Raw genomic sequence first — 25,118 nt, 5'->3', positions numbered from 1 at the left:
AGCAATGCTATAGGAGTAATAAAGTGAACCTAGAGAACCTTGCGGATTTAAGAAACCATGAAATGTTTATGAACTTTTAAAAGTAAACCCAGCTCTTTATAATCGTCCAATTTGAGAATTTCAAGTCAATAAGTTTATTTTGGAAAAAAATCCACCAACTATTCATTTATTTAGGCAAAAATTTGGCTATAATATTGTAAAAATGAAGTTAGTATATCGAGATGCTAATTTAATGGTACTTATGATCTCGTAAAAAATATTATCACTAATATCACACATCTCTTATAATCTTTTTTAAAATCGTATGTATCGTCCCTTTCTACTCTCCCTCTCCCTTTCTTTCTCCCTCTCTCCGTGTGTTCTCTCGTTCTACATCTCTCTTTAGGAGTTTTTTTTTATGAAATATACTTCTCTCTTTACATTGTCTCTCCCTATTTTAGTTCAAATTCAATAGATTTTAACTTCTGTTAATTTTGTATATTAGGTTGTTTGTTTATTTTCTTGTTAATAACTATTGTGGTAATAAGAAATGAACCAAATATAGGCAGAATTGCATTTATTTAAATTTATTTTCTTAAGTGAGTGGTCGATTTTTTATGTATGTTTAAAAAATACATATATTGTTTGTTGTGTTTTGGTAGTGCCTTTGTTCATTCGTATTTCAGAAAAGAATTTTGAAAAAAAAAATGCGTTTGATCTTTTAATTTTCGAAGTTAGTTTTCATTAACGTTTATCCTACCAAAAAGTCTAGGCTTTTCCTTCTTTCTTTTGTCAATACAACTTTAGAGGATGTTCAAGCAAAAAAAGGATCAAATGTGTATTTAACAAAGGATTCAGAACACATCTTAGGTCATTGACATGAACCAGGAATAACAGTGGACCAATGACTCACCCTTGCGGCACACCGAAGTTGACAACGATGTCATTCAGTAGACCTTTCCTATGTAAACACACCAATTACTAAGGTAACGTCGGAACCATTGCAATGCCTCTCCTCTAACTTCAATGTGCCCTAGTTTATTTAATAAAATCCCGCGATCCGTACTGCCAAACGCTTTTTTAATGCCGATCAAAATAACGGCTGGCAGAAGTCCCAGGTCACGTGTCTTGTTAATGAATAGGCTTAGTGAAGCCAGAGCCATCTTCTGTGACGTGCCCGGGTCTGAACCCGAAATGTATAGCCAGTTCAAACTAATGCTAGTGGATTTTTTATACTACGTCATTGCATATTTCACGGTAGTATAGCTTACGACTTCACGGTACGGTACGTAATCTCACGGAGAAAATTTAGTTCAAAACAAAGCGAGACTATAAACTGGTCTCATCGTTCTCTATGGCGAACTGTTGGTGTCAAATAAGACGGTTCATATTATATTATGGAAAAGTCAATATAACAAGAAAATGGGATTTTGGATTTGTAATTAATAAAGTCTGAAAACAAATTATTAACCTTTTCCTATCATGCCTTATATGCTTGATAAGAGCTCAAATTTATGTATCCATTCCTTCTGTTTAATTTTTGAATTGTTGGCTTACGATGATTGTTATGATTCTAGACGACAATTACGACAGTTTTATTCATTTTTACGTTTGTCTTGTTAAAAGACATTAAGTGTGTAAGGTTATACTTAGCGTAATGCGACGTAATACATATAAAGTACACGTAGTATGAAAACCACTTAAAAGTTTTTGAAATATTTTTATTGCCTAAAATCAGTTGAATCCAAATATGTCGTTAGTTATACCTTACTTAGTATGAAAGTTGCTTTTCAGTAAGAGCTTAATGTCGATATTCATTTCTTTTTGCTTTATCTTCTTATGTACATTTTTTTTCTGGGGGGGGGGTCTTTTTTCAGCTTTTTTTCTTGTCTTGTCGACTATGTAAACTATTTCATAAAAAAAAAGTAAGGCAATAGGGAACCTCAGTGCACTGATTTTGTCCTTACATATGTCCCCCTTGCTTGGCTAGTAAGATTTGGATTTTACATTGTCTTTTCTTGGCTATTTAAATGTAAGTATATTGTGCCTGACTATTGTAGTGACTTTGTCTACCACATTTACTTGTGGCATTTTACCTCCTTTTTTAATTTATTTTTCTTTAATTTATTTTATTTGTTACGAACTTCAGCTCCATATACAATTTGTTGAATTCGGACCTTCTAGCCATATCGCAATAAGTGATCGGTATAAATTAATATCAAACAGTTCGTATTAATGAACTGTAGTAAAGAGCGGTCCGGCTCAATATTAAACGAAACTCCAAAAATCTATTTAAATATATAAGTCTCATCAAGTTTAATCTTACCTATCAAAAGTTACGAACCTGATAAAATTTGCCTTATTTTAGAAAATAGGCGGAAACACCCCCTAAAAGTCATAGAATCTTAACGAATATCACAACATCAGATCCAGTGTATCAGAGAACCCTACTGTCATACTCCTATCTGTAAAAATGTGGAATTTTGTGTTTTTTGCCAGAATGGATGCGTTTTTGTTTTTTTTTTTCAGGGGTGATCATATTGACCCAGTGGTCCTAGAATGTCATAGTAGGGCTAATTCTAACGGAGATTAAAGGTTCTAGTTCCCTTTTTAAGTGACCGAAAAATTGGAGAGCATCTAGGCCCCCTCCCACGCTCATTTTTTCACAAAGTCACCTGATCAAAATTTTGAGATAGCCACTTTGTTCAGCATAGTCGAAAAACCTAATAACTATGTCTTTTTGGACGACTTTATCCCCACAGTATCCGGGGGAAGGGCTGCAAGCTACGAACTGTAACCATTGTTTACATATAGTAATGGTTATTGGGAAGTGTACAGACGGTTTCAGAGGGACTCTGTCGCGTTGAAGGGGGGAGGAGGCTGTTACGTGGGAGGATCTTTCCATGGAGCGATTTATCATGAGGAAAGAGAATTTCCATGAAAGGGGTGCAGGATTTCTAGCATTATTAAAAAAAAAAACAAAGAAAAGATAAATTAAAAAAAAATGCAAATGGAAGCAAGGAGCGGCATTAAAACGAACAGAAATTATTTCGTATGCAAGGGGGTTAGTCTCCTCCTCAACACTTCGCTCATTACGCTAAAGTATTTTAGTAATTTCAGCTATTTATTCTGCGGCCTTTGTGATTCAGGGGTCATTCTTAGAGAATTGGGACAAAATTTAAGCTTTAGTGTAAAGAGCGATGCATTGACGAGGGTTTAAACCCCCTCATAAATAAAAATATACAAATGTAGAAGTTCGTCACGTAAGTTAATTCGTAAGTTACGTATGTTTAATACTAATAAAAACGTTCCTAAAAAAAGTTCTAGTTGCATTTTTAAGTAACCAAAAATTGGAGAGCAACTAGGCCTCCTCCCCCATCCCTTTTTTACCAAAATAGTCCGATCAAAACTATGAGAAACCCATTTAGCCAAAAAAAAAATAATATGTAAATTTTGTTTTAATTATTCATGTGCGGTGAGCCAAAATCAAAATACGTATTAATTCAAAACTGTTCAGAAATTAAATAAAAAAACAAGTTTTTTCAACTGAAAATAAGGAGGGACATTAAAACTTAAATCGCACAGAAATTATTCCGTATATGAAAGGGGATGTCCCATCCGTAATGTCTCGCTCTTTTCGCTAAAGTTTGATTTTGTTTTAAAAAGTAGAACTGTGACAAAGAGTCGAACTTTAGCGTAAAGAGCAGGGCGCTGAGGAGGGGACAGCCACTTTCATAGACGGAATAATTTCTGTTCGTGTTAAGTTTTAATGTAGCTTCTTACTTTCAGTTGAAAAATCTTGTTTTTATATTTAATATAGACAATAGATCGTCCATATATATTATTACATAAAAAAAACTAGTTTTTTAAACTGAAAGTAAGGAGCGACATTAAAACTTAAAACGAACAGAAATTACTCCGTATATGAAATGGGTTGTCCCCTCCGCAATCCCTCGCTCTTTACGCTAAAGCTTTTAATTGTTTTAAAAAGCAGAATTGTGGCAAAGAGTCAAACTTTAGCGTAAAGAGCGAGGAATTGCGGAGGGGACAACCCATTTCATATATGGAGTAATTTCTGTTCGTTTTAAGTTTTAATGTCGCTCCTTACTTTCAGTTAAAAAAAACTATTTTTTTATGTAATTTCTGAACGTTTTTGAATTAATGCATGTTTGATTTTGGCTCTCCACACATAAATTATTAAAATGAAATTTGCATATTAATTCCATTTTTGGCTAAATGGCTTCCTCTTAGTTTTGATCAGAAGATTTTGAGAAATAAGGGATGGGGAAGGAGGCCTAGTTGCCATACAATTTTTCGGTTACATAAAAAGGCAACTGTAAATTTTAATTTTTAACGAATTTTTTTTATTAGTAAAAAATATACGTAACTTAAGAATTAACTTACGTAACAAACTTTTATATTCATTAATTTTTATTATGTATATGAGGGGGTTTGTACCCTCGTTAATACCTCGTTCTTTACACTAAATCGTAAGTTTTGTCCTAATTCTTTAAGAATGACCCCTGAATCAGAAAGGCCGTAGAATAAATAGTTGAAATTACTTAAATTTTTTTTAGCATAAAGAGCGAAGTATTTATCTCCTCCTAAATACCTCGCTCTTTATGCTAAAGTATTTTTAGAACCCCTCATATGCGTAATAATCTCTGTCCGTTTTAAGTTCCAATGCTACTCTTTACTTTCAATTGAAAAAAATTTCCATGTTTATTTTTTCATTGTTTTTTATTGTAATTTTAGAAAATCCTGCGCCCTTTTCATTGAATTTCTGTTCCCCCATGACATATTTCTCCAAGGAAAGATCCTCCCACATAGCCCCCTCCCCTCACCCCAAAACCAAAAAAATCCCCTGAAAATGACTGTACACTTCCCAATAACCATTATTATATGTAAACACTGGTCGAAGTTTGTAACTTGCAGCCCCTCCCCCAGGGACTCTGGGGGAGTAAGTCATTCCCAAAGACATAGTTATTATGGTTTTTGACTATGCGGAACAAAATGGCTATTTCAAAATTTTGATATGTTGACTTTGGAGAAAAAATGAGCGTGGGAGGGGGCCTAGGTGCCCTCCAATTTTTTGGTCACTTAAAAAGGGCACTAGAACTTTTCATTTCCGTTCAAATGAGCCCTCTTGCGGCATTCTAGGACTACTTGGTCGATACGATGACCCCTGGGGAAAAGAAAAAAAAAAACAAATAAACACGCACCCGTGATTTGTCTTCTGGCAAAAAATTTTTGTAGATAGAAGCTTGAAAATTTCGCTATAGGGTTCTCTGATACGCCGAATGCGATGGTGTGATTTTCGTTAAGATTCTGTGACTTTTAGGGGGTGTTTTCCCCTATTTTCTAAAATAAGGCAAATTTTTTCAGGCTCGTAACTTTTGATGACAAAGAACTAAATTTGATGAAACTTATATATTTAAAATCAGCATGAAAATATGATTCTTTTGATGTATATTTTAGCATCAAAATTCCGTTTTTTAGAGTTTCGTTTACAATTGAGCCGGGTCGCTCCTTACTACAGTTCGTTACCATGAACTGTTTGATAGATGACTCATCGAAACAACGGTGTAGAGTCATTCATAGCCGCACATTGTTTGGACTATTGCTATAAAATCTTACTGGAATTTTTAATTTGAGACTTAAGGAATTTTAAATGAAAAGATCTGGATATTTAGACCGCTGTATCACAGAAATACCATCGAACACAAAACGGGAAAAAATCAGAAACATTTTTTTTTTTTTACAGAATTTTTGCCGTATTTTCAAAGTTTACACTCCAAAAATATATTTGTATTGACAAAAGTATAAATTAAAACCCTGACTGAGTGCATTTAACCATTCTCTGATTGAATAAATAAATGGCTAGGCGAAAATAAAGTGCTTTCAGACAATAAGGACCAACAATGAAAAATTAAATCTAGGTTCCCAATCATTTTTACCAAGAAATTGGTTCAGAGTTTCTTATTAGACGGTAAAAGACCTAATTGCGTACAAAATGCTAAAATATTGGCGGTATTAGGACGTACTTATTCAAGACACGAAAGATTTGGAGCTAATAAATACAGTCAAAAATATTAACCAAAGTTGTAGCATCAATAACACCAATGTACTTCCTCCTTCAAGAGTGCCGCGTAAACAACTGAGTGGAATCAAAGACTTGACTTTCTGAACAGAAAGTTTCGAGTATTTGCTTTAATATCCCTGAAAAGGGCTGTTTGATACTGTAAGATAATCTATTGCACACATTACTTTTTAGCTGGTTTCTTAGCTACTGACTTTTTAGATGCCACTTTCTTGGTGGGAGTCGACTTCTTTGCTGCTACTGCCTTTTTGGCCTTTTTGGCAACAGTGGGTTTCTTGAAAACCTTTATAGGTTTTTTGCTAGCGGCCATTGGCTTGTTAGCCTTTTTTGCTGAAGTTGACTTTAAGTGCAGGAGGTTTGGCTGTTTTCTTGACTGAGGTTTTCTTAGCTGTGGGCTTGGAAGGTTTTCCAGCCTTGGGTTTTTGGTCTTGACAGACTTTGCAAGCTTGAAAGAACCAGTTACCATGAGGATTTTCGTATAATGTTTCAGGCCCCGCGGTGGAGATAACAGCCAAAATTGTAAATTGTCGAAGCATGCATTATCGGTTATTGTGAACCGGTTCATATAAAAAAAAATTTGAAAAGAGTGAGAAAAATTGTTGAGTCCTCAACAATGTGTGCAAAGATGAATAAAATAAACTGTACTTGCTATTTTTGATGCTAATTCTAAGTGAATTTCAGAAAACAAACTTGCTCTTCCAAAAAACATCTTTTGACCATTTTTTCTGCTAAAAAAAAAGTCAATTCTTTTATCCTCATTTTATTAAGACGAATCTTCGACAAAAACAACGTCTCAATTGATGTCAGTCTTGGAACTGGCCTTGATTCAATTTACCTGCCTATGGCCAAAGTTAATTTGGGGTTTGAATTTCAATGTGCCCTTAACAACTCATCAAGGTTTAGTTTGGAAAAGAACGAAATTCCATGAAGGTGCCATAACTTTCTGAAATTAGTGGCGTCTGAGGCACTGAAAAGGCTACCCCATAGCCTAACACTCTTAAAGGAAATCAAAGTATCCTCTCCTCAAATTTGTCTGAATGCTGCTCTGAGGCCACATTTCAACAGCTCCCACTTTCTCTTTTCAAAAGACATGACGTAGATGAGCTGGAAAATCAATGTCGAAACTTGTATTCCAAGGTAAGGTCCCAGTGAACGCAGAATCATTACAAAGACATACTGAGTCACAGGCCTTTGTTTGACATACCTTCAGAACAGTCATGAGCTTACCGAGCAGCAACACCTTCGTCGAGAGAGTGTTCTCTGTTATGAATGTTGAAAGCACAAATTTTGAAACAGGATACAGCTGTAAATGATTCACTCTATTGTGACCATCTAATTTTGGGCTAAGTTGTTAGGGATAAATTGCTTAAGGGATCTCGATCCTACACCTGCTATGCTGAATAGATTTACCAATGACATATGTAATGGCATGAGAAAACCAACTGATGAGAATGAAAATGAAGACGAAATTCTCGAACTTGGACGATATAGAATCGTCCAAAGCTAAATTTTGCATTTTCTTTCTTATTGCCTAACTTTGATAATGATCTTGAATACTAGTCGAAGATAACTATCATATTTGATTAAAAACTATGCAAAACTAAACCGAATTTCATTAAAAGGGAAACACAAATAAAATTACATCCGGTACGTTTAAAGACCTTGCAAAGTAGACTTTCGTCTCACACGTGTGGCTTTGCCTTCTGTTTCATGGCCCTAAAAAAATCTCAGACCATTGTCTTTGGCTTCCAATTTTGAATATAGATGCATGAATAGCTTCCGGTCTAATTTTGTATCTTTGACTCGTTTTTCTTACCGTTTTAATTTATATTCTTGAAAACTGCAATACATTTCATTTTCGTAACTCAGTTCGAGAATCTAAATGACCTTTAAGCTTAGAATTGCTATGTCACAAAAGCAATACATAAGGAACAAGACTTTGATGTAACATATCTAAATGACATTTGGCAACCTTCAAGAATCATGCCTCTCTTTTGTTCTTCACATATTCCTCTTTTGTAGTTCATCTGAAAATCGAGCCTAATCTCGATTATAATCTTTGCCAAGTACACCTTCAACTTCCTCGTTCTGTGTGATTTTACCTATATTCTAAAACAAAATACAAAGTATCTATTTCTTTTTAGTTCTTTAATCACAAATTCCATTGCTGATAGGGCAAAATTCTGCATATCAGTCAGAAGGTAATGTAAAATACCATCATAGATATTGCCAAGTTTATTTTGGCAAGATATTGACAAGTATATTGGCAAGTAAGTATTTTTTATGTTAGATCTTCTTTAATTCCTGCTTTTAGTTAATTCTCTGGCATACCAGAGAAGTGAAAAAAATATCTTTCTTGTCAAGCTAGAGACTGAAAAAAGAAAATTTCAAGCACATAAGTCCATATAAGCTGTCAAAAAATATCTTCACTGTTTCAGGAATCTGTGCCGGAGTCTGTCAGGGAAGAGTGAATTTTACCAATTTTGAATTCTAGCCTTCTGAAACGAAAAATGCACACAATTTGTGCCTGTCTGGTCACATTGTCTTGGACTTCCGCCTTTTTTGTTTTTTTGTTTTTTTTTTTTTGTTTGTTTGTTGCACTCGTGGCTGCATTATCTAATTTCCCCAGAATTTCGAAGCCAGAATTTCAAACTCCCCCCGAAAAGAAATAGCAAAACTCTACCGATGACGTGTTTTCACTTCGCTTGCAGTGCACTCTCTCAAGTCAGATTTCTTCATTAAAACATTACTTTTGACAACTTGCGTGTTTTTTTTAATATGTATTGTATTGTTACATTTCTTAAGTTCTAAATAATAAGATAAGTCTTATTTTGCATGTTTTGTTTTTAAATATACGTTTCATCATACGTTTTGTATAATTAATAATAGTTATGAATTCCATAGCCAAAAGTCGTCTTGTGGTCATATTGGCTAACAAAATTAGTACGCTGTGGGCATTTTAAACCTCTCTCCACCCAGTGCTTCAGTTAACAGGGAAGGAAATCATTCTTCTATATTTTTTCCTCCCTTTTAATTTTTACAAGATAGTATTTTTGGTTCTGTCACTGCAAAATACCTTTCTCCTTTTTTTAGTATTATTTTAAAAAGGAATAAAGAAATCAACAAAATTACCACCTAAAAGCACATTTTCCCGCCCTCATCCCCCTAGGATTTTCGTGAACTATTACCCTTAACCTCCATTCGATGCAGTAAGTTTTTTTTTGGGGGGGGGGGGGTCACTGGGAAGCAAAACTGCGATTAGGGTCAGGGAGACATTTGAAGGTTTTAAAAAAAAAATAATAATATGTGTTTGCTAATTGCCGTTTTACTAACTATTAAATTTTCATGAGAACGGAGATTTTTTTAAAGCTTTTCTGTGTGTTTCTGGAAAGTCTTTCAATTTTTTTTTTTTTTAGTTTATATAGCCAATTTTCTTCCTGGTTTCAAAGTTTTATTACATCATGCTCGTAAAATATACTCACAATGACTTTTAACACGGTTTAAATCTGTGTGCAAAAAAAAAAAAAAAACGATGTGCCTGAGTTACTGATTGCTTTTTGTAGAATAAAAAAAGTTTCTTTAAAAAAAAAGTTAAAAATATTACAGATAAACGAAAGTTGACACAAGTTTTCAATTGTGTGTTCGAATGAAGTTTTCAACAATTATGATAGATGTAAAATTAATCGTCTTAAAAAAATAATTGTAATGTGAGATCAGGATTTCAAACGAAGAAAAAGCCAAAACAGAAGAAACAAGTTAATCAGGGAGAAGCTAAAATCAAGAAAAAACAAAGCACAAAAATAGATCTACCACAAGCGAAATATGATTGGGAGGTTAGGTTTAATCTTTACATTTGAACTTTATTAGCCCAAAGTAACCTTTCTTCGCCCAACCTTTTATTCATCACAGTTGTGTTTCAATTCCTTTTTACTTTTTTTGCAAAGTGTCAATTCTAAAATTACAGAAGAAAGACAAGATAAAACAATCTTTTCTTATTCTGTGGAGGATGTTACCTATGAGCCACAATGGTCGAAATAGCCAATTTTATATCTGTGGCATCTATCCGTTCTGAGGTCTTCCCACGATTGTTCGTAGCACCCTCTACAGTATACTCGACAAGGATAAAGGAGGAAAAAAGAATCATTCTTCGGTAGGATAAAAGGTTAATGAGTCCCAATTTTGAAAATCAAAAGATCAAACACCTTTTTTCAAAATTCTTTTCTGAAACACGATTGAACAAAGGCAATACCAAACACAATAAACAATATATTTATTTTTCGAACGTACATAAAAAATCGACCACTCATTTGAGAAAATGAATTTTGCAAATATATTTCTGCCTATATTTGGTTCATTTCTTAATACCATGGTAATAATCAACAAGGAAATAATAAAAACCAAATATTCACTTTTAACATAGTAGAACGAGAACAGAGAAACAGAGAGAGAAAGTTAGGGGTAGTTTAGAATAGGAAACATGTAAAATACAAAAGAGATTACGAGACCTACGCTATATCATTGATGAATTTTTTTGCAATGATGACATCTACCTTTTCTGAATTCCTCTGTCTTTCCACTACATTTATCCTTTTTTGGAACATGCTTTATAGTCGTCTTAAATAAAAAAAAGAGAGAAAAAAACTTCACTTTTTGGTAGGATAAAATGTTAATAAGACCTTACTTTGAAGATTGAAACATGAAACGCTTTTTTTCGAAATTCTTTTCTGAAACACGAATGAATAAGGCACTACCAAAACACAATAAACAATATATGTATTTTTTAAGCATACATAAAAAATCGACCATTCACTTAAGAAAATAAATACAATTCTGCCTATATTTGTTTTATTTCTCGTTACGGCGATAGTTATAAACTAAAATAATAAAAAAAAACAATACACAAAATTAACGGAAGTTAAAATCTATTGTATCTCATGTAAAATAGGGAAATGAAAATATAAAAACAAAAACATTTTTCAAAAAAAGAAATCTCAACGAGAGAAGCTAGAGAGAGAGAGGGGGAAGAAAGAAAGGGAAGAATAGAGTAGAAAAGAACTAGACAGGGACTGTGCGATATTAGTGATGCTATTTTTTACGTGATTACAAGAGCTGAAAAATTAGCATCTCTAATAACAGCAAAATTTTGGCTAAATAAATGAATAATTAGAGGATTTTTTTCTAATAATAGACTTATTAACTTGAAACTTTAAAATTAGACGATCATAAACAACCTAATATACAAAATTAACAGAAGATAAAATCTATTGAATTATAACTAAAATAGGGAGAGACAATGTAAAGCCAGAAGTATATTTCATAAAAAAATCCTAAAGAGAGATGTAGAACGAGAGAAGACACGGAGAGGGGGGAGAGAAAGGGAAGGGTAGAGTAGAAAGGGACAATATATACGAATTTATAAGAGACAACAGGGGTTATGTAATATTAATTATACTAATTAACTATATTAACGTGATCACAAGTGCCAAAAACTTCATTTTTACAAGATTACAACATTACAATTTTGGCCAAATAAAAGGATAATTAGTTACTTTTATTTCCGAAATAGACTTACTGAACACAAATGCGACAGAAAACATTTCGTAAAATTCAGACATCACAGAAACAAATGTAACTTTAATACACGTTGTCTCACACAACGAAAATAATTTTTGATTTGAATTAAACAAGGAATAACTTTTCAAAAATCCGCAAGGCTCTTCAGATTTATGTTAACACTTAGCTAGCCAAAAAATTTTTTTTAGCGTAGTTTTTACTATTCATTCAATCAACAAAGGATAAATTTCGGGGTGAAAATATATTTTAAACCTAAATTTCTCTAATAAAATATTGGTGTAAGCTCACTAAATGCTTTAAAATATAAAGTCATACTGAGAAAAAAACTTAAAAAATAATAGACTGATTCTATTTTAAAAATAGCAATTGAATAAGCATGTCTTGTGCGTATGAAAGTGTTATTTACCATTTAAGCTGAAAACATCCTTGCCATGTCTTCGTGCGTATGATACTGCACGTTCTCAAAATGTTAAGTTATCTGGCATATAAGGCACAGTAATTTTCTTGGATTTAATAGAGATAAAAAGTAAAAATGTCAGAGCTCATCGACAGACGTAGATGGCAGCTGTAGATTTGGTATTCAGCTTAGATTGGCAGCAGTTTGTGTGTAGTAGCAGTGCTACCAATACAGTGCAATTATACCGTATCTAGTAAAATTGAGAGATCGTCAAAGATGCTTTGAGGATCAAAGGAGTATAGTTACAAATGTTCTGGTACAATCCAAATTTTTTCGTCCAATTTGGCACATTTTAGTTTTATTCAGCTGAATCGAAGAGCTGGTCAAATTTATAAAAATTAAGAAAACACTATTATGTGTTTACTTATTAATTGTAGGACTTGTCATTCATAGTCCATGGACCCAATTGAGCCCAGGCTGCTAACCAATTTCATGGCGTGATTGCTGATATAGGTGATGAGAAGTTTCTGAAACAACATTACTGGTATTTTTACTTTATCATTTGCCTAAATACCCAAAATATCGAATGGAAGAATTTATGCTAGCACTCATCTTCGAGAATGCTTTAAGGAAATTCTACTGAAATAAATGCCTAAAGTGCCTATAGCGGTTGGCGGCTTCTAATTTGTTAAACTAAGAAGGTCTTTCCGAGCATTTTAGGTGTCTCTCCGAGCCATATGGCTTGGTCTTTCCGAGCCATATCACTGCCGTAAGTATCTTTCTCAGTTCTCAGTAAAATGAATTAAATATAACTGCCGACGAGCGTCACTGGTGAGCGGCAAATTTTCAAAATGGTGTTCTGATGGTATAACCTTAACAGAACTTTAAATAATTAAATACAATTTTAGTTGGAATTCTGGTACAAATTTATATTAAAGCGTTGGCAAACACTGCCCAGCAGAGCCAACCTATATGGGATAGATGCCAAAGCCATCTACACATCAAAATCTGAACTTTCGACCATTAATTAGATCAGTTCCGTTCCGCGGAACTGGAACTTGGAATATCAAAGCCACTGATGCTGATGTGTTTAGTGTCTTCAAACACGGATAGCTAAGGAGAACCTTGGGTATCTTACATACTGATAAGTTCTAAAATAAGAAAATCGTATAACGATGCTATCAAGGAAACGATATAAAAAAAGGAACGATATCCAGGAACGATATAATATCAAGGAACGATAAGGATCATATAATATCAAGGAACGACATATAAAAAGAGGAAGCGCACATTGTCTAGGCTTGTCTATCAACAATCCGAAGAATATCTTGTTAAAAAATCATTAACCCGCCTGTTTAGTGTGGCTTACTGTGGTTTAGCGTTTTAGTGTAGTTTAATGTGACTCTTTACGTTTCTTTGAAATTCTACTGCTGCGGAAAAGTTTTTTTTTAAGCTTATATGTTAATAAGTGTATTACCTTTATATTTTACACAACTAAGAAAATTAAAATGAATCCAAAACTAAAATTTCAGTGAGTAGATCGTTACTCGCTTTGCTTGTGAGTATTCCCATACTTGTTTCCTTACTTTAAAGAATGTGAAAATTCAATTTTCACCTGAATATCTGCCAGAAAATCAAGGAGAGGAAACTTTAAGCATCTTTGATCAGTCAAACTAATGTCTAAATGACAAATTTTTAATTATGGTATCAATATCTTCATTTGTTTACAGCTTATATTCTGACCACCTCCCATGAAATTAAATTTGATATTAACTCATTCTCTTATAAAACCATTCTAGGTTAATCTGAAATGTTCTGCTTTCTATTGTGCACAAAGATTTAAAGTTATGAGAGGGCAAATTGGAATTTCAGTTAAGTATTATTTAAGTTAAGTACTTAGATAGTTAAATACTAAGATAGTATTAAGATAGGCAGATAGTTAAGCGCTATATACCTTAGCGTTTTGGTACTAAATTGGCTCAATAGCCAAAAGTGAATAATAATGGAGAAAATCAAGCAAGGAAAGTAAATATAGCAAGGAAAGTAAGGAAAGTAAATCAAGCAAGGAAAGGAAAGTAAATATAGCAAGGAAAGTAAGGAAAGTAAATCAAGCAAGGAAAGGAAAGTAAATATAGCAAGGAAAGTAAGGAAAGTAAATCAAGCAAGGAAAGGAAAGTAAATATAGCAAGGAAAGTAAGGAAAGTAAATCAAGCAAGGAAAGGAAAGTAAGTATAAAGGTAAATGGTGGTATTTTAACAGCTTTCGATTATTACACAATAAAAGATTATTCAATCCTTTAACCAAATTTTAATCGATACTAAATTTTTTTTAATAAATAATATTCAGTTATGATCTTCAATTTAATAATCAATTAACATCTTGATATAATTTAAAATTATAAAGTTAACTTTTGTATCTTTTTTTTTTTTACGAAAGTAAAAATCTTGTAATGGGTTTCTTAGCGGCTTTGGACATGGGAATTTACCTTTTTTACAGTGGCATGTTTTATTTGAAAAAATCAACAAAAAAACATCGTAATAGACACAACTTTTGAATAAAATTTTTATGCTCTGGTCTAATAATATTATACATATACTTTACCGACTGATTCACGTTTTCGATTAAAAATGTGATCTAGTATGGGTTGATCCAACACCTTCAACAAGTGGGCGTGCTTAGCTCCTATGCAATCAACAATAACCTTTTACAACCCTACATCTCTTATTAATTACATCTCTAATTAAATTTACGTAGTCTTAACAAGTGTTAATGCAATTCCTGCCATACTAGCTCTAAAGAGTGCCGGTGACTTGGGGCAAGCCGAAGCATAAAGTTTGAGGGTTTCCAAACACTTTCCAGAGAAAAAAAATCAGTTTTTTAATTTCCAGCCTTTGTATTTAAATCATTACATTCATTTTTAAACTTAATTTTATGGAATTCTCTCGAAAGCGCGCAGAAGCTTTTAAAACGTATCGAAAGAAGAAAGTGATGAATAACTCTATTTGAATCCTAAACAGAATAAAGTCCCTCTGTGTATTTTTGATGCCCTTGAAGCCCTGACTCTTGCTTTACGTATCCCACAGGGTTAGGGGATTTCACTTCTCCTTGTGTACAACACCAAAACAAAATTGTGAAATAATCTTAAAATTTAGTATTGAAATAATCTTAAAATTTCGAAACCAGGTTTACACGGTGCCTTATCTTAGGACTAAAATTTTTCCATTAACATTAACATTTTGAGGCGTAAGCTTTTAATTGTGCAAAAGAATCTATGATAGCTTGTGCAAAAAAGAGATTAAAAAAAATACCATAGACAAATAGTTTTACATTCTTATGGATCTCGGGTAAACTAATGCTACATGATTACTTGGTCACAGTGACCAGTACTTGGTCATTGTGAAACCGCTACACACATATATACATATATATATATATATATATATATATATATATATATATATATATATATATATATATATATATTTTGTTTCTATGTCATTTTATTTTTGATGTGGTTAGCTTTTTTTTACCTTCATTCCTGTTCTCCAATTTATGCCAAGTTTCCCACATAAAATTAAAATTTTGACAACAAATTGCTCTGAACAAATAAGACATAAAAGCCTAAATGAGGCAGTAATGTATTATAATCAACATAAAAAAAAAACATGAAAAAAATCTCTGGTCAGCCTTTGTAGGCTCTATCAAGTAAAAAAATAAACACTTCTCCGACTGAAAGTAATGAGCAACATTAAAACTGGAAACGAGCGGAAACTACTCCACACATGAGGAGGAATATTGAGAGGAGGAATATGAGAGGAGGAATACATCCTTCTCAAATCTTCCCTCTTTCTGCTAAAATTAAATTTTGTCAAAATTCCATAAGAACACCAGCCAAAACACAAGATTGTTGAGTGATGGTTTGAAATCATGCCGATAAATCCATCTCCCTCTCCGTGGGAATTGCCCCTAGAAAATCCCTCTCGAAAAATTCCTCCCGCGTAAAAACATCATCATCCAAGGAAATTGCCCCTGAAAAGTGTCATCGGACAGTTCCCCCGAGCAAGTTCTTCTTACTTTCACTTGAAACGAACTTGTTTTATATTTAATTTCTGATCGCATTCCATACTAAACCGAAAATCCCCCTCCGTGACAAAATATCTCCAGAAAATTCCTCCCACGGAAAATTCCTCCGAACTTCCACCTGACCAATATAAGATTTACAGGATTTTCATAACCAATATTAATTGTTCATGCAACGATGAATTAGTCACGTATCTGAAATGACTCATCATTGTTTACTTAAATCTTAAAAGGTCATTAAGCAAGTGAATAGAACGGCGAAGTTCCTTTGCGCATAATTTTAAAATACGGAATTTAAATTCTTAATGAAAATAAATTTAAAAGTTGAAAATAAGTAAGCTATGAAATACGGTATTAAAGTAGCATTAAAACGTTTTGTTAATTAACTATTGCAATTCACTTTCACTAAGTTGATTCACTTTCACCTAGTTAATAGAATTTTCCACAGAAAATTCCAAGCGTGTAGAATCCCCCCACTTAAAATACCTCCTTGACAATTCCCTCTCCACTGGAAATTTTTCCCGGAAAACGGTGACAAATTTCCCTGGAAATTCTCTCCACACGGGAAATTGAGAAAGTAAGATAAACATATTCCCACGGAAAATTTTCACCTTAGAAAATCCTCCCTCTGCAGAAGTCCCCCTGGAAATATCTGCATATTTCATAATAACAAATACTGCATGTAAGTAACGGGGAGGGGTTCCTATACCCAGAGGCATGGATATTGCACCTCTCAACTATACTGAACCAAACGAACATCTAAAAATTTTGATCGGATGTCTTTGGAGAAAAAATGACCCTGGGAGGTGGGTTAGTTGACCTCCAATTTTTTGGTCACCTAAAAAAGGCAATGAGACTTGAAAAAAAATAAAAAAATGCATTATTTTCCCTGGCTCGTACTTTTTTATGGGTAACATTAAATTTAATGAACTTTATATAGTTCGAATCAGCATAAAAATCAAATTCTTCGATCTTTTGATTGTCATCAAAATTCCTTTTTTCCTCAAAATTGTTTCGCTTGCTGTTAGCCCGAGTCACTCCTTATTTACAGTTTAAATTCAGAAACGGTCTGATTCATTTAAATGAATCTTTAGCATTTAGTTTTGGCTATATGTAATAGAATATGGCAGACAATGGGCACCATCTCATAAAAGTGTGTGAATGTGTGTGTGTGGGGGGGATACTAGAATGTTTCTCCCATTTTTATATTAAAGAATATATAAAAAACGTATTTTTGATACTATTGGGGGCATTTTTTCATTGTCTTCAATGAATTAGGTTACTCTTAATTCTGGCTTATGTACAATCCAAAAGCCATTCAGTTTAATGTTTATAAATTGTGGAAACCTTAGGAATAAACAAATTATAAGAAAGAAAATTATAAATACCATCTTCCAAATTCCAAGCTTAGGGGATATGATCCGGGCATTCCTCTCTCTATATTTCTGCCTTCAAGAAAAGACAAGGCTATGGTTAGTAAGTTGTTGTCAAGGTAATTCAAAGCTGGGTGAGGAGGGACGCGGGAAAGTTATCACTGGTACAGTGGGGGGGGGGGTCTGGCCAAGATTAAAAAGAACTTTACGTTAATCACTCCTTATTTCGTCCAAAAATACTTTTTGGATGGGTTGGTGGGGCAAGATTAATTATACTCGGGGCTACCAGCTCTAGGAACAGCCCTGAATTTTACCCTTCCTCATTTATAGATTTTTCAATTATTGTTTTAAATTATTAGCTAATATTTAAATTATGATCTGGAGGGGCATATAGTTAGTAAATATTGTTTGAATAGTGTGATAAACGTGACCAGGGTTGGGGCCAGCCCAAAAATTTTGAAAATTACTTCCTGATTATGTATACTTCCTTTAGATTGGGCTATTGTGGTCTTCTTTGAAGCTATATTCTCTGCACCCCTCCCTGAATTCCCAGTTTACAGCCTGAGGGTAGGCTATGAAAAGTATTTTATAATTCTATTGATATGTATTCAATTAATAGCCTAATTAAGAATTTCATAGCCTAAGTTCAGTACGCTACGCTTTAATTTGCAATTATTCTTCAATTAAATCTACAAAACTGATTAAGTGAGAAAGTGTTTCTCAATGCATTCTTACTATTCTTGTATGAAATGATTCTTACTATTTGTTTTATTCTTCTAATATAAAGATTGTGTGGTTATGCTAAGTTTAAGCACGAGATTTTGCTAAATATTCGGCCTCAATTTTTTTTTCATCATTATGATCCTTTCTGAAATATTATGCCAACGCCCTTGTAACTAATAATTTAAGTGCGTTCTTTGTTGTGGTTTTATTGGAGCTTACACAATAAGCCCACACATGACAGAGTCTACAATTGGCAAATATTCAAATACATTTTATTTTTTTACTCTTTTCAACCAATTCCTCCTAGAAGGAAATACAAAATAAAATTTCATTTTTTTGGCCATCATTTTGTGTCAGAAACGGCTATAGAGCCACAGTGCAAACCCTTTTCACACCCTCTCTTATCACCCCTCTGTGGTGCGCGGGAAACCCGCCGTGAAACTTTGAAAAGAAGCAGTTTAAATTCTGCTTTCAAAGTGTGTGCTGGTTTGTGAAGTTTAAATAGATTTGGAATTTTGACCTTTCTCAACAGCTTGAAATATTTAAGGTAATTATTCGGATCTGCTCTATCGTTTATAGCACGTTTTAATTTTTTAGTTTAATTTGTTCATAAAGAATTTAATTCATTAATAATGAGCTTTAGATAGACTAGGCCCTATAATAGCGTAGGTTACTCATTCATTGAAGAAAATTCGATGCCAGCTCATAAGCTGGGGGAGGGGAAGGTACACAAAAATTATAATTCTGACAATTTTTTAGTCAATTAAATAGGTTAGGCCTATTTTAATAGGAGTAGGCTATAAAAAATAAAATAAAACAATTTAATATCAAATTTCAGAAAAACTAGAGAGGGGCATCTATCCCCAGGCCCAGAACCACCACTGGCTGGAATCAAGAACCAGAGAAAATTTAAGTTGGCTATATATTTGTACATGAGGGGGAGGGTAAAGTATAATGGAGGTGCAGTTGATATGTGTTGATGACAATTAATATTATGAAGTAAGAGTTACTGTTTTTAACCCTTTTTTAGCTGAAAATAAAAGAAAAAGGTACCATCTTTGACAGTCCTTAAATGGCTTAAAATTGAATTTCCTATTATTATATTCAGAAACAACATAAAATAAGGCATTTAAATGGCAAGTTCACCTTATTTGTAGCTCAGTGGTATAATCTGCCCCAAATTTGCCATGTTGCCCATGAAAAATGTGATTTTCCTTGCTGTTCAAGACAGGAGCTCTAAGTTCCTCTGATATAGGGTTTTCATCAACCGTTTTTTTGCTGTGATAATGTTTTCAAGGGCTTTAAGGCTCTTTAAAAATTTCTACAAATTTGTTTAAAAATTTGTACTATTAAAACCAATGAAAATAAAAATTACCATTCCTGAATCAGCTACAAATTACAATTTTTTCTCACTTGGCAGTTTTTTCTTAGGGTGACAATTTTAAACTTTTGGTTGCTATGGACTGTTTTAAACTCTGACACTTAACCTATATCTGTTAGTCAGTACACACTCAGGAATTTGGATCCACAGGTACAGGGTTGAAACAACTGATGCCATTGGGAGATAAATACGATATATATATATATAATTTGGGCTGTATATTTGCACATTAGGGAGGAGTGAAGGGGTAAGGATAACAGAGCTGCATGTAAAATGTAACCTAACCAAAATACCAACTAAATATTTATTAAAATATAGCCACAATGTAGTTTTCCACTAAGCCAAAGCTAATTGCTTCTGTATACAAACAGCAATAAACCAGTTATTTTCTGATTTTATAGATTTAAATTCTCGAGTGTGCACTGGCTAACAGATAAGCACCTAAACTCCTTAAAGGGCTCAAAATTTTATTTGTCCCAGAAGTGATTATTGAATTTGAGAAGAGCATAAAGAAAGGTACTAAGTGATGTAACTCTTCCCAGCTAAATTATGTGAAGATGTATACGTTTATGGAAAGATAAACATACCATTTTTCATCATTAATTGCTCTCAACTAAATTATTACCAACCTACAGGGGTGTAATTTGCTATAGGGCAGGGGCAACTGCCCCTCCCAGATCTCGGGTTGCCCCCTACCCCCAGCTGAAATTTAGTTTCTTCCAGAATATTGTCTAAGATGAAACTAAGATAAACATGTATAATTCAAGCATCAATAGAAACAGATCAGTTTTTAGTATTTTTACCTTAATAATAATATAAGTTACCTTTATATAGTACTATAAAGTACCTTTATAGTAATTTTAAAATACTAAATAGCACCTTTATTGTACCTTATGACTTTTATTTTTACTATCATTTTACTTGATTTGGGGAAATTGGCTCTGGACCCTGTTTGGGGTTCTGGACCTATATTTACACCTTCTTTTGCACCAGACGCTCCTCTGAGACATGACTGCCAATGGAGGTGTTAATATTGTGTTGAATTGTAATCTATATTGTTATTGAAAATAGTTTTTTTTATGAATGTATGCAAAGTTCTAATTTTGTCAGGCTGAGGGAGAGGGATTAATCCAATCCTGTTTTACTAAAAGTGAACACTTGTGAATTTATTAAAACCTTTCCAAGCTATTTGTTCTGAAGCCTCATGCAGTTTCAACCTATAGGAGGCAGTAACATATTTTTCGGGGGGAGGGGGCAATAATAAAAACAAATCTTTTGGGGGAGCTTGAATAAGGAATTACCCAAAATTTGAAATCATGCAGGATCTCGGGGGGCCGGGCACTGAGGGCCCCTTTGCAAAATCCCTTAGGAAGGGATTAAACAACCTGCCATTTGCTGAGGTAGATGAGGGACGCTGGTCATCATTTGTAAATGTGTATTCTTAAGTCACTATTTTCTAAGGTGTAAAATTAGGTCTCGCTTTTTTGTGGAAACATGTGAATTGCCCGAAGTAAGTCCTTGCATAAATGCTTGATATTTTCTTCTCATTTGTTCAAATTTATACCCATATGAAGTTGATAGGAATTAAAAAAAATATGTAAAAACACTATTTATACTTGTAAAGTATTTCTCATTTCCTCGATTCCAACAGTAGTTTTACTTTTCCATTATACGATTGCCGGCGTTTGACAGGATTCAAGGATGACAACGTGAAAGGATTTGAGCAGGAGATTTGAAACAGAAACACAAAATTAAAGATATATTTGTTGCTAATCAGTTGATGACTCCTCTCCTATTTCTTAAAGACATAATCATTCAAAATGCTGAAAAGGACGTCAACATATTTCGTCATTTATAAGATCGTAATAAATAGAAATGTCTTCCCAGAATGTGACAGCACTCACAGCGGGTTTGGAGATAATCTTTCATATATTAACATAAAAATGTTTCTAGTATTTTGCTAAGAAAACTTGTTTATTCACTTATTATGCATTTCAGCCGTGGACAATTTAAACGTATTAATTGGGCGGGGAAACCAAACGTGCAACCTTTGCAAACAGTTGGAATATAACCAAAGTTTAATTTCCTTAAGATCTCTGCCGCATGATTGCCGGTGTAGAGAGCGTTGCAACTTCACTCTTCAATCGGGCTATCTGCTGTTATGAGGCATTACCAATGGCAATATCCACCAAATTGAGGAACATTGCAGACTGACTTTCCTCCAAGTTTGAGGTCTGCCCCACGAAGACAACCAACCGTGGGATATCGTTTGCATAATGAGGAGGTTATCGAATCATCTGAGGGTTTGCTGACCAAAAATCATGCCAACGAAGCCCCTATATTCGTCAGAGTTTCGTCTGACAGGAGCCCATCGTACTCAGGATGATGGATGTTAGGAGCCATGTCTCATTTGGCACACCATAATTTAATAAGTTATTTTATGTTTATAGTAATAAACTGTTCAAAAAATGGGTTAAGGTCGGTCACGGTTGTTTCTTTATCAACAAGTTTGTAATTTTATTTCTATTGTGTGGTTTGAGCACTCAATTTTTTCTAACTTATTAGAGAATTTCATTAACATTTGTTGGTAATTATGTATATCCGCGGGGTGACTAAACTGCAGGCACGTTTCTGCGTCACAATTGATACTAAAAATTTCCTGTTAGCTTGCAGAAACAGAACTGTTAATTAACAATCAACAGAAATGTATTAATTTGGGCGGGACTGTTGAAAATAGGATCATTTCAGAGTCATATGAGACATAGCAAACACAACAACCAATAATGGATCTGCTTCACATTTATCTCAGGCGTTTGCTTTATTGATCTAATCAGTTTAGCATGTGAGCCGCTCAACTAATACCATTTTGCACTCGCATGGACTGTGTACTTGGGCTTAAATATGAACAAGTAGTCACGGATGGGCTCTTCCCCTATTTCTATGCCAGGAGATACTTTCAAAAACAAGAATCATGTGTAAAATACAATAGCTGACAATAAATCAACTTTGCAATTTTCTCATACTTCTGTTTCTGGAGTTCTTTAATTTATAAACCATTCAATTATTATTATTGTTTTTTCTTCACATACAAAACCAAAATACATCTTCTACAAAATGCTGCCGCGCTAAGAAAAACTTTACAGTTTTGTAGACGCACGGCAGCAATAAGTAATAATTTATATGTCGATCATTATTGGCATATTTCAATCATTATATGTCAAATTGGAGGGCTGTCAAAAAAGGTGTGCAAAGAATTTAAAGAATTCACAATGTCCATTTTTAATTCACAAGAATTGAATTAGACTTCACTAATTTGGTTGTAAATACATGTGAATTCTAGTGCAGTACTTGAGTGGTGTTCCTTTAGGTCGATTTGGGGATACATTGTGGAAATTGTTCCCATTCTTGCATTTAAAACATCTAACGAATTTATGATTATGAACTACTATGATTTTGCTATGAACAGTTACATTAGGTTTTTAAGTTTAATATACATTCTTTACAATAAATCGACTACAGTAAGCTTCGCAAGAAAACAATTTTTTCTTATGAATACATTATAGTTTTGATTAAAACTTTCCAGAAACTCAAAATTGCTGTTCTGAGTCTCCAAGAAACGCGATTGACCTATGAATGATTGCATTCTCAAATTATTTTTACAGCCCAACAAAGATAAGGGCGTTCTTCTACTCTCCGAACAACAAACTTCTCGCAACAATTTTAGGGTCAACAGAAAATCGTTAGTGAAATTCTCAAACAGTTCGAAATGTTGTTGGGGAATGCTATTAGAGTGCTTTCAGCTCTAAATAAAAAACAAAAAAACTGGGAAAAAAAAAGTTTACAATTATTTAGAAACGATTTTTGTATTCCCTTTACTTTTTGATACTTATGCAGTTAAAAGTAAGTGCAAGAATATAGCAGAAACATAACAGTTGTAAAATATTTTTCGTTTTCTCCATTTCTGCTTGTGGTGTGTCCGTGGCTAAGCGGCTTTACGCTTTTTTTGGGTTGTGAGCACAATTTTGTAACTTCATTAACTGTGGGTATAGCTTAGGTACACAATTTCATCTTTATTGGCTAGTTCGAAAGGAAGTCCGGTAATTACGTTACAATTACAAAGCCTTTGTATTTCCAGTTAACTGTAAATTCAGAGCAGTATAGACACCCTATAAGTCAAACAAACCTTTCAGGATGGCTAATAGGATAGCAGGTGACGTATGAAAGAGTGGTCTTAACAATCATATCAATAATACTTTATGTAGAGGCTTTTTTCTGAGGGGAAATTTTTAATTAGTCCTATTTTGCCACAAAATTGCTCCAGTGTCAAGGGCATAGCCAGGATTCTATCTTCTGGGGAGAGGAGAGGATGCTGGGACTATGGAAAAATTATTAAAAGGCCATTGCATATTCAAAATGTATATGTTTAAGACCTTACAGAATGAAATTCTTCAGTATGCTCTGAATAATTAAAAAGTACCCAAATTGTTTATAAGCCATTATTGTATGATAGGTTTTGGTTGTATTTCAACTCTTGGAAAAGTGAGTTATTTCTTTTTGACTCAAATTGTCCTAGCTGGAAAGACTTGGTCAAGATTCCGTTTTTAGGAGCGTTTCTGCGTATAAGAATTTTATACAGACGTAATATTACTAGGGGTTAGTCTGGATTGTGATTTTTGGGGGGAGGGGGAGGGGATGTGTATGGAACCATTATATAACCAATGCATTGTGAAGTCTCAACCTACTACAAAACCAAAAATGCCCAATTGGAAGGAGGGGCTCAAACACATGTTGATACAGCCTTGCTCGTAATCTCCTCAAAAGTTTAACGTAACTGAAATTTGGACACTATTCCCTGAAACATAATTCACCTGCGAAATTTAGTGAATTTTTTAGACACATACCAAGGTACAAGTCCTCGAAGAAAACGGCTGGCTAATTGAGATGATGAGAAATACCATTTCGTTTTTTTTCAGTATAGAGGGGGGATTCCATTACCAGGGAATGTTTTGCTTTCTGGTGTGGATTTTTCTGATCCTTAACAGTAGGCTACCGCATGAATTGCGTCCTTGCCTTCTGTACAATTTTGTTATGTTGTCACCTGCTCTCTCATTTCGCAACACTTAACGGTTTGATTTGTACATGCCATAATGACTTCATGGTAAATTATCCCTCTGCATACAAGTTACTTAAATGAGTTAAACATTGTTCTTGCCTTTATGTCCCTATACGCCGAGGATTTTTTCTCTAGATTTTTATAGACTACAAATAAACAACCTTTTCGTGTTAATTAATGGTAAGTTAAAAGTGGAAATAGTTAAGAGTCATAAGTTCTAAAATACCGTAGTTTGATAACAATGTGTACAAATAAGCAAAGTTTGGGGGTTTTAATTTCAAGCCCCTATCTGCAAAAGTACGAGATTTTACATTTCTTCTGAGAAAGATGGTCACGGACACGTGTTGATTTATTTATTCTCCTGCCTCAGAGGTATCGTATGTAGAATTTTTGGTGAT

The 25,118-nt window shown here is 33.7% G+C and overlaps 2 protein-coding genes across 2 annotated transcripts in view; one reads left to right on the top strand and one right to left on the bottom strand.

Moving 5' to 3' along the window:
• Nucleotides 1-6,242: 6,242 nt before the first annotated feature.
• LOC136027722 (histone H1-gamma, late-like) lies at nt 6,243-6,644 on the bottom strand. The gene has a single exon (XM_065705177.1). It carries the CDS (start codon nt 6,642-6,644, stop codon nt 6,243-6,245), a length of 402 nt encoding a protein of 133 aa, XP_065561249.1.
• Nucleotides 6,645-18,513: 11,869 nt separating this feature from the next.
• The window catches only part of LOC136027327 (titin-like), a 139,927-nt gene continuing 133,322 nt past the window's right edge, over nt 18,514-25,118 (top strand). Inside the window, exon 1 of the mRNA XM_065704456.1 lies at nt 18,514-18,773. The gene's annotated coding sequence lies outside the window, so the exon portion shown is untranslated. The remainder of the gene's footprint in view (nt 18,774-25,118) is intronic.

This window comes from Artemia franciscana, chromosome 5 (assembly GCF_032884065.1).
Source record: "Artemia franciscana chromosome 5, ASM3288406v1, whole genome shotgun sequence".
Lineage (NCBI taxonomy): Eukaryota > Metazoa > Arthropoda > Branchiopoda > Anostraca > Artemiidae > Artemia > Artemia franciscana.
The sequence above is the reverse complement of the archived record's forward strand: the minus strand, read 5'-3'. Positions and strand labels throughout refer to the sequence as shown.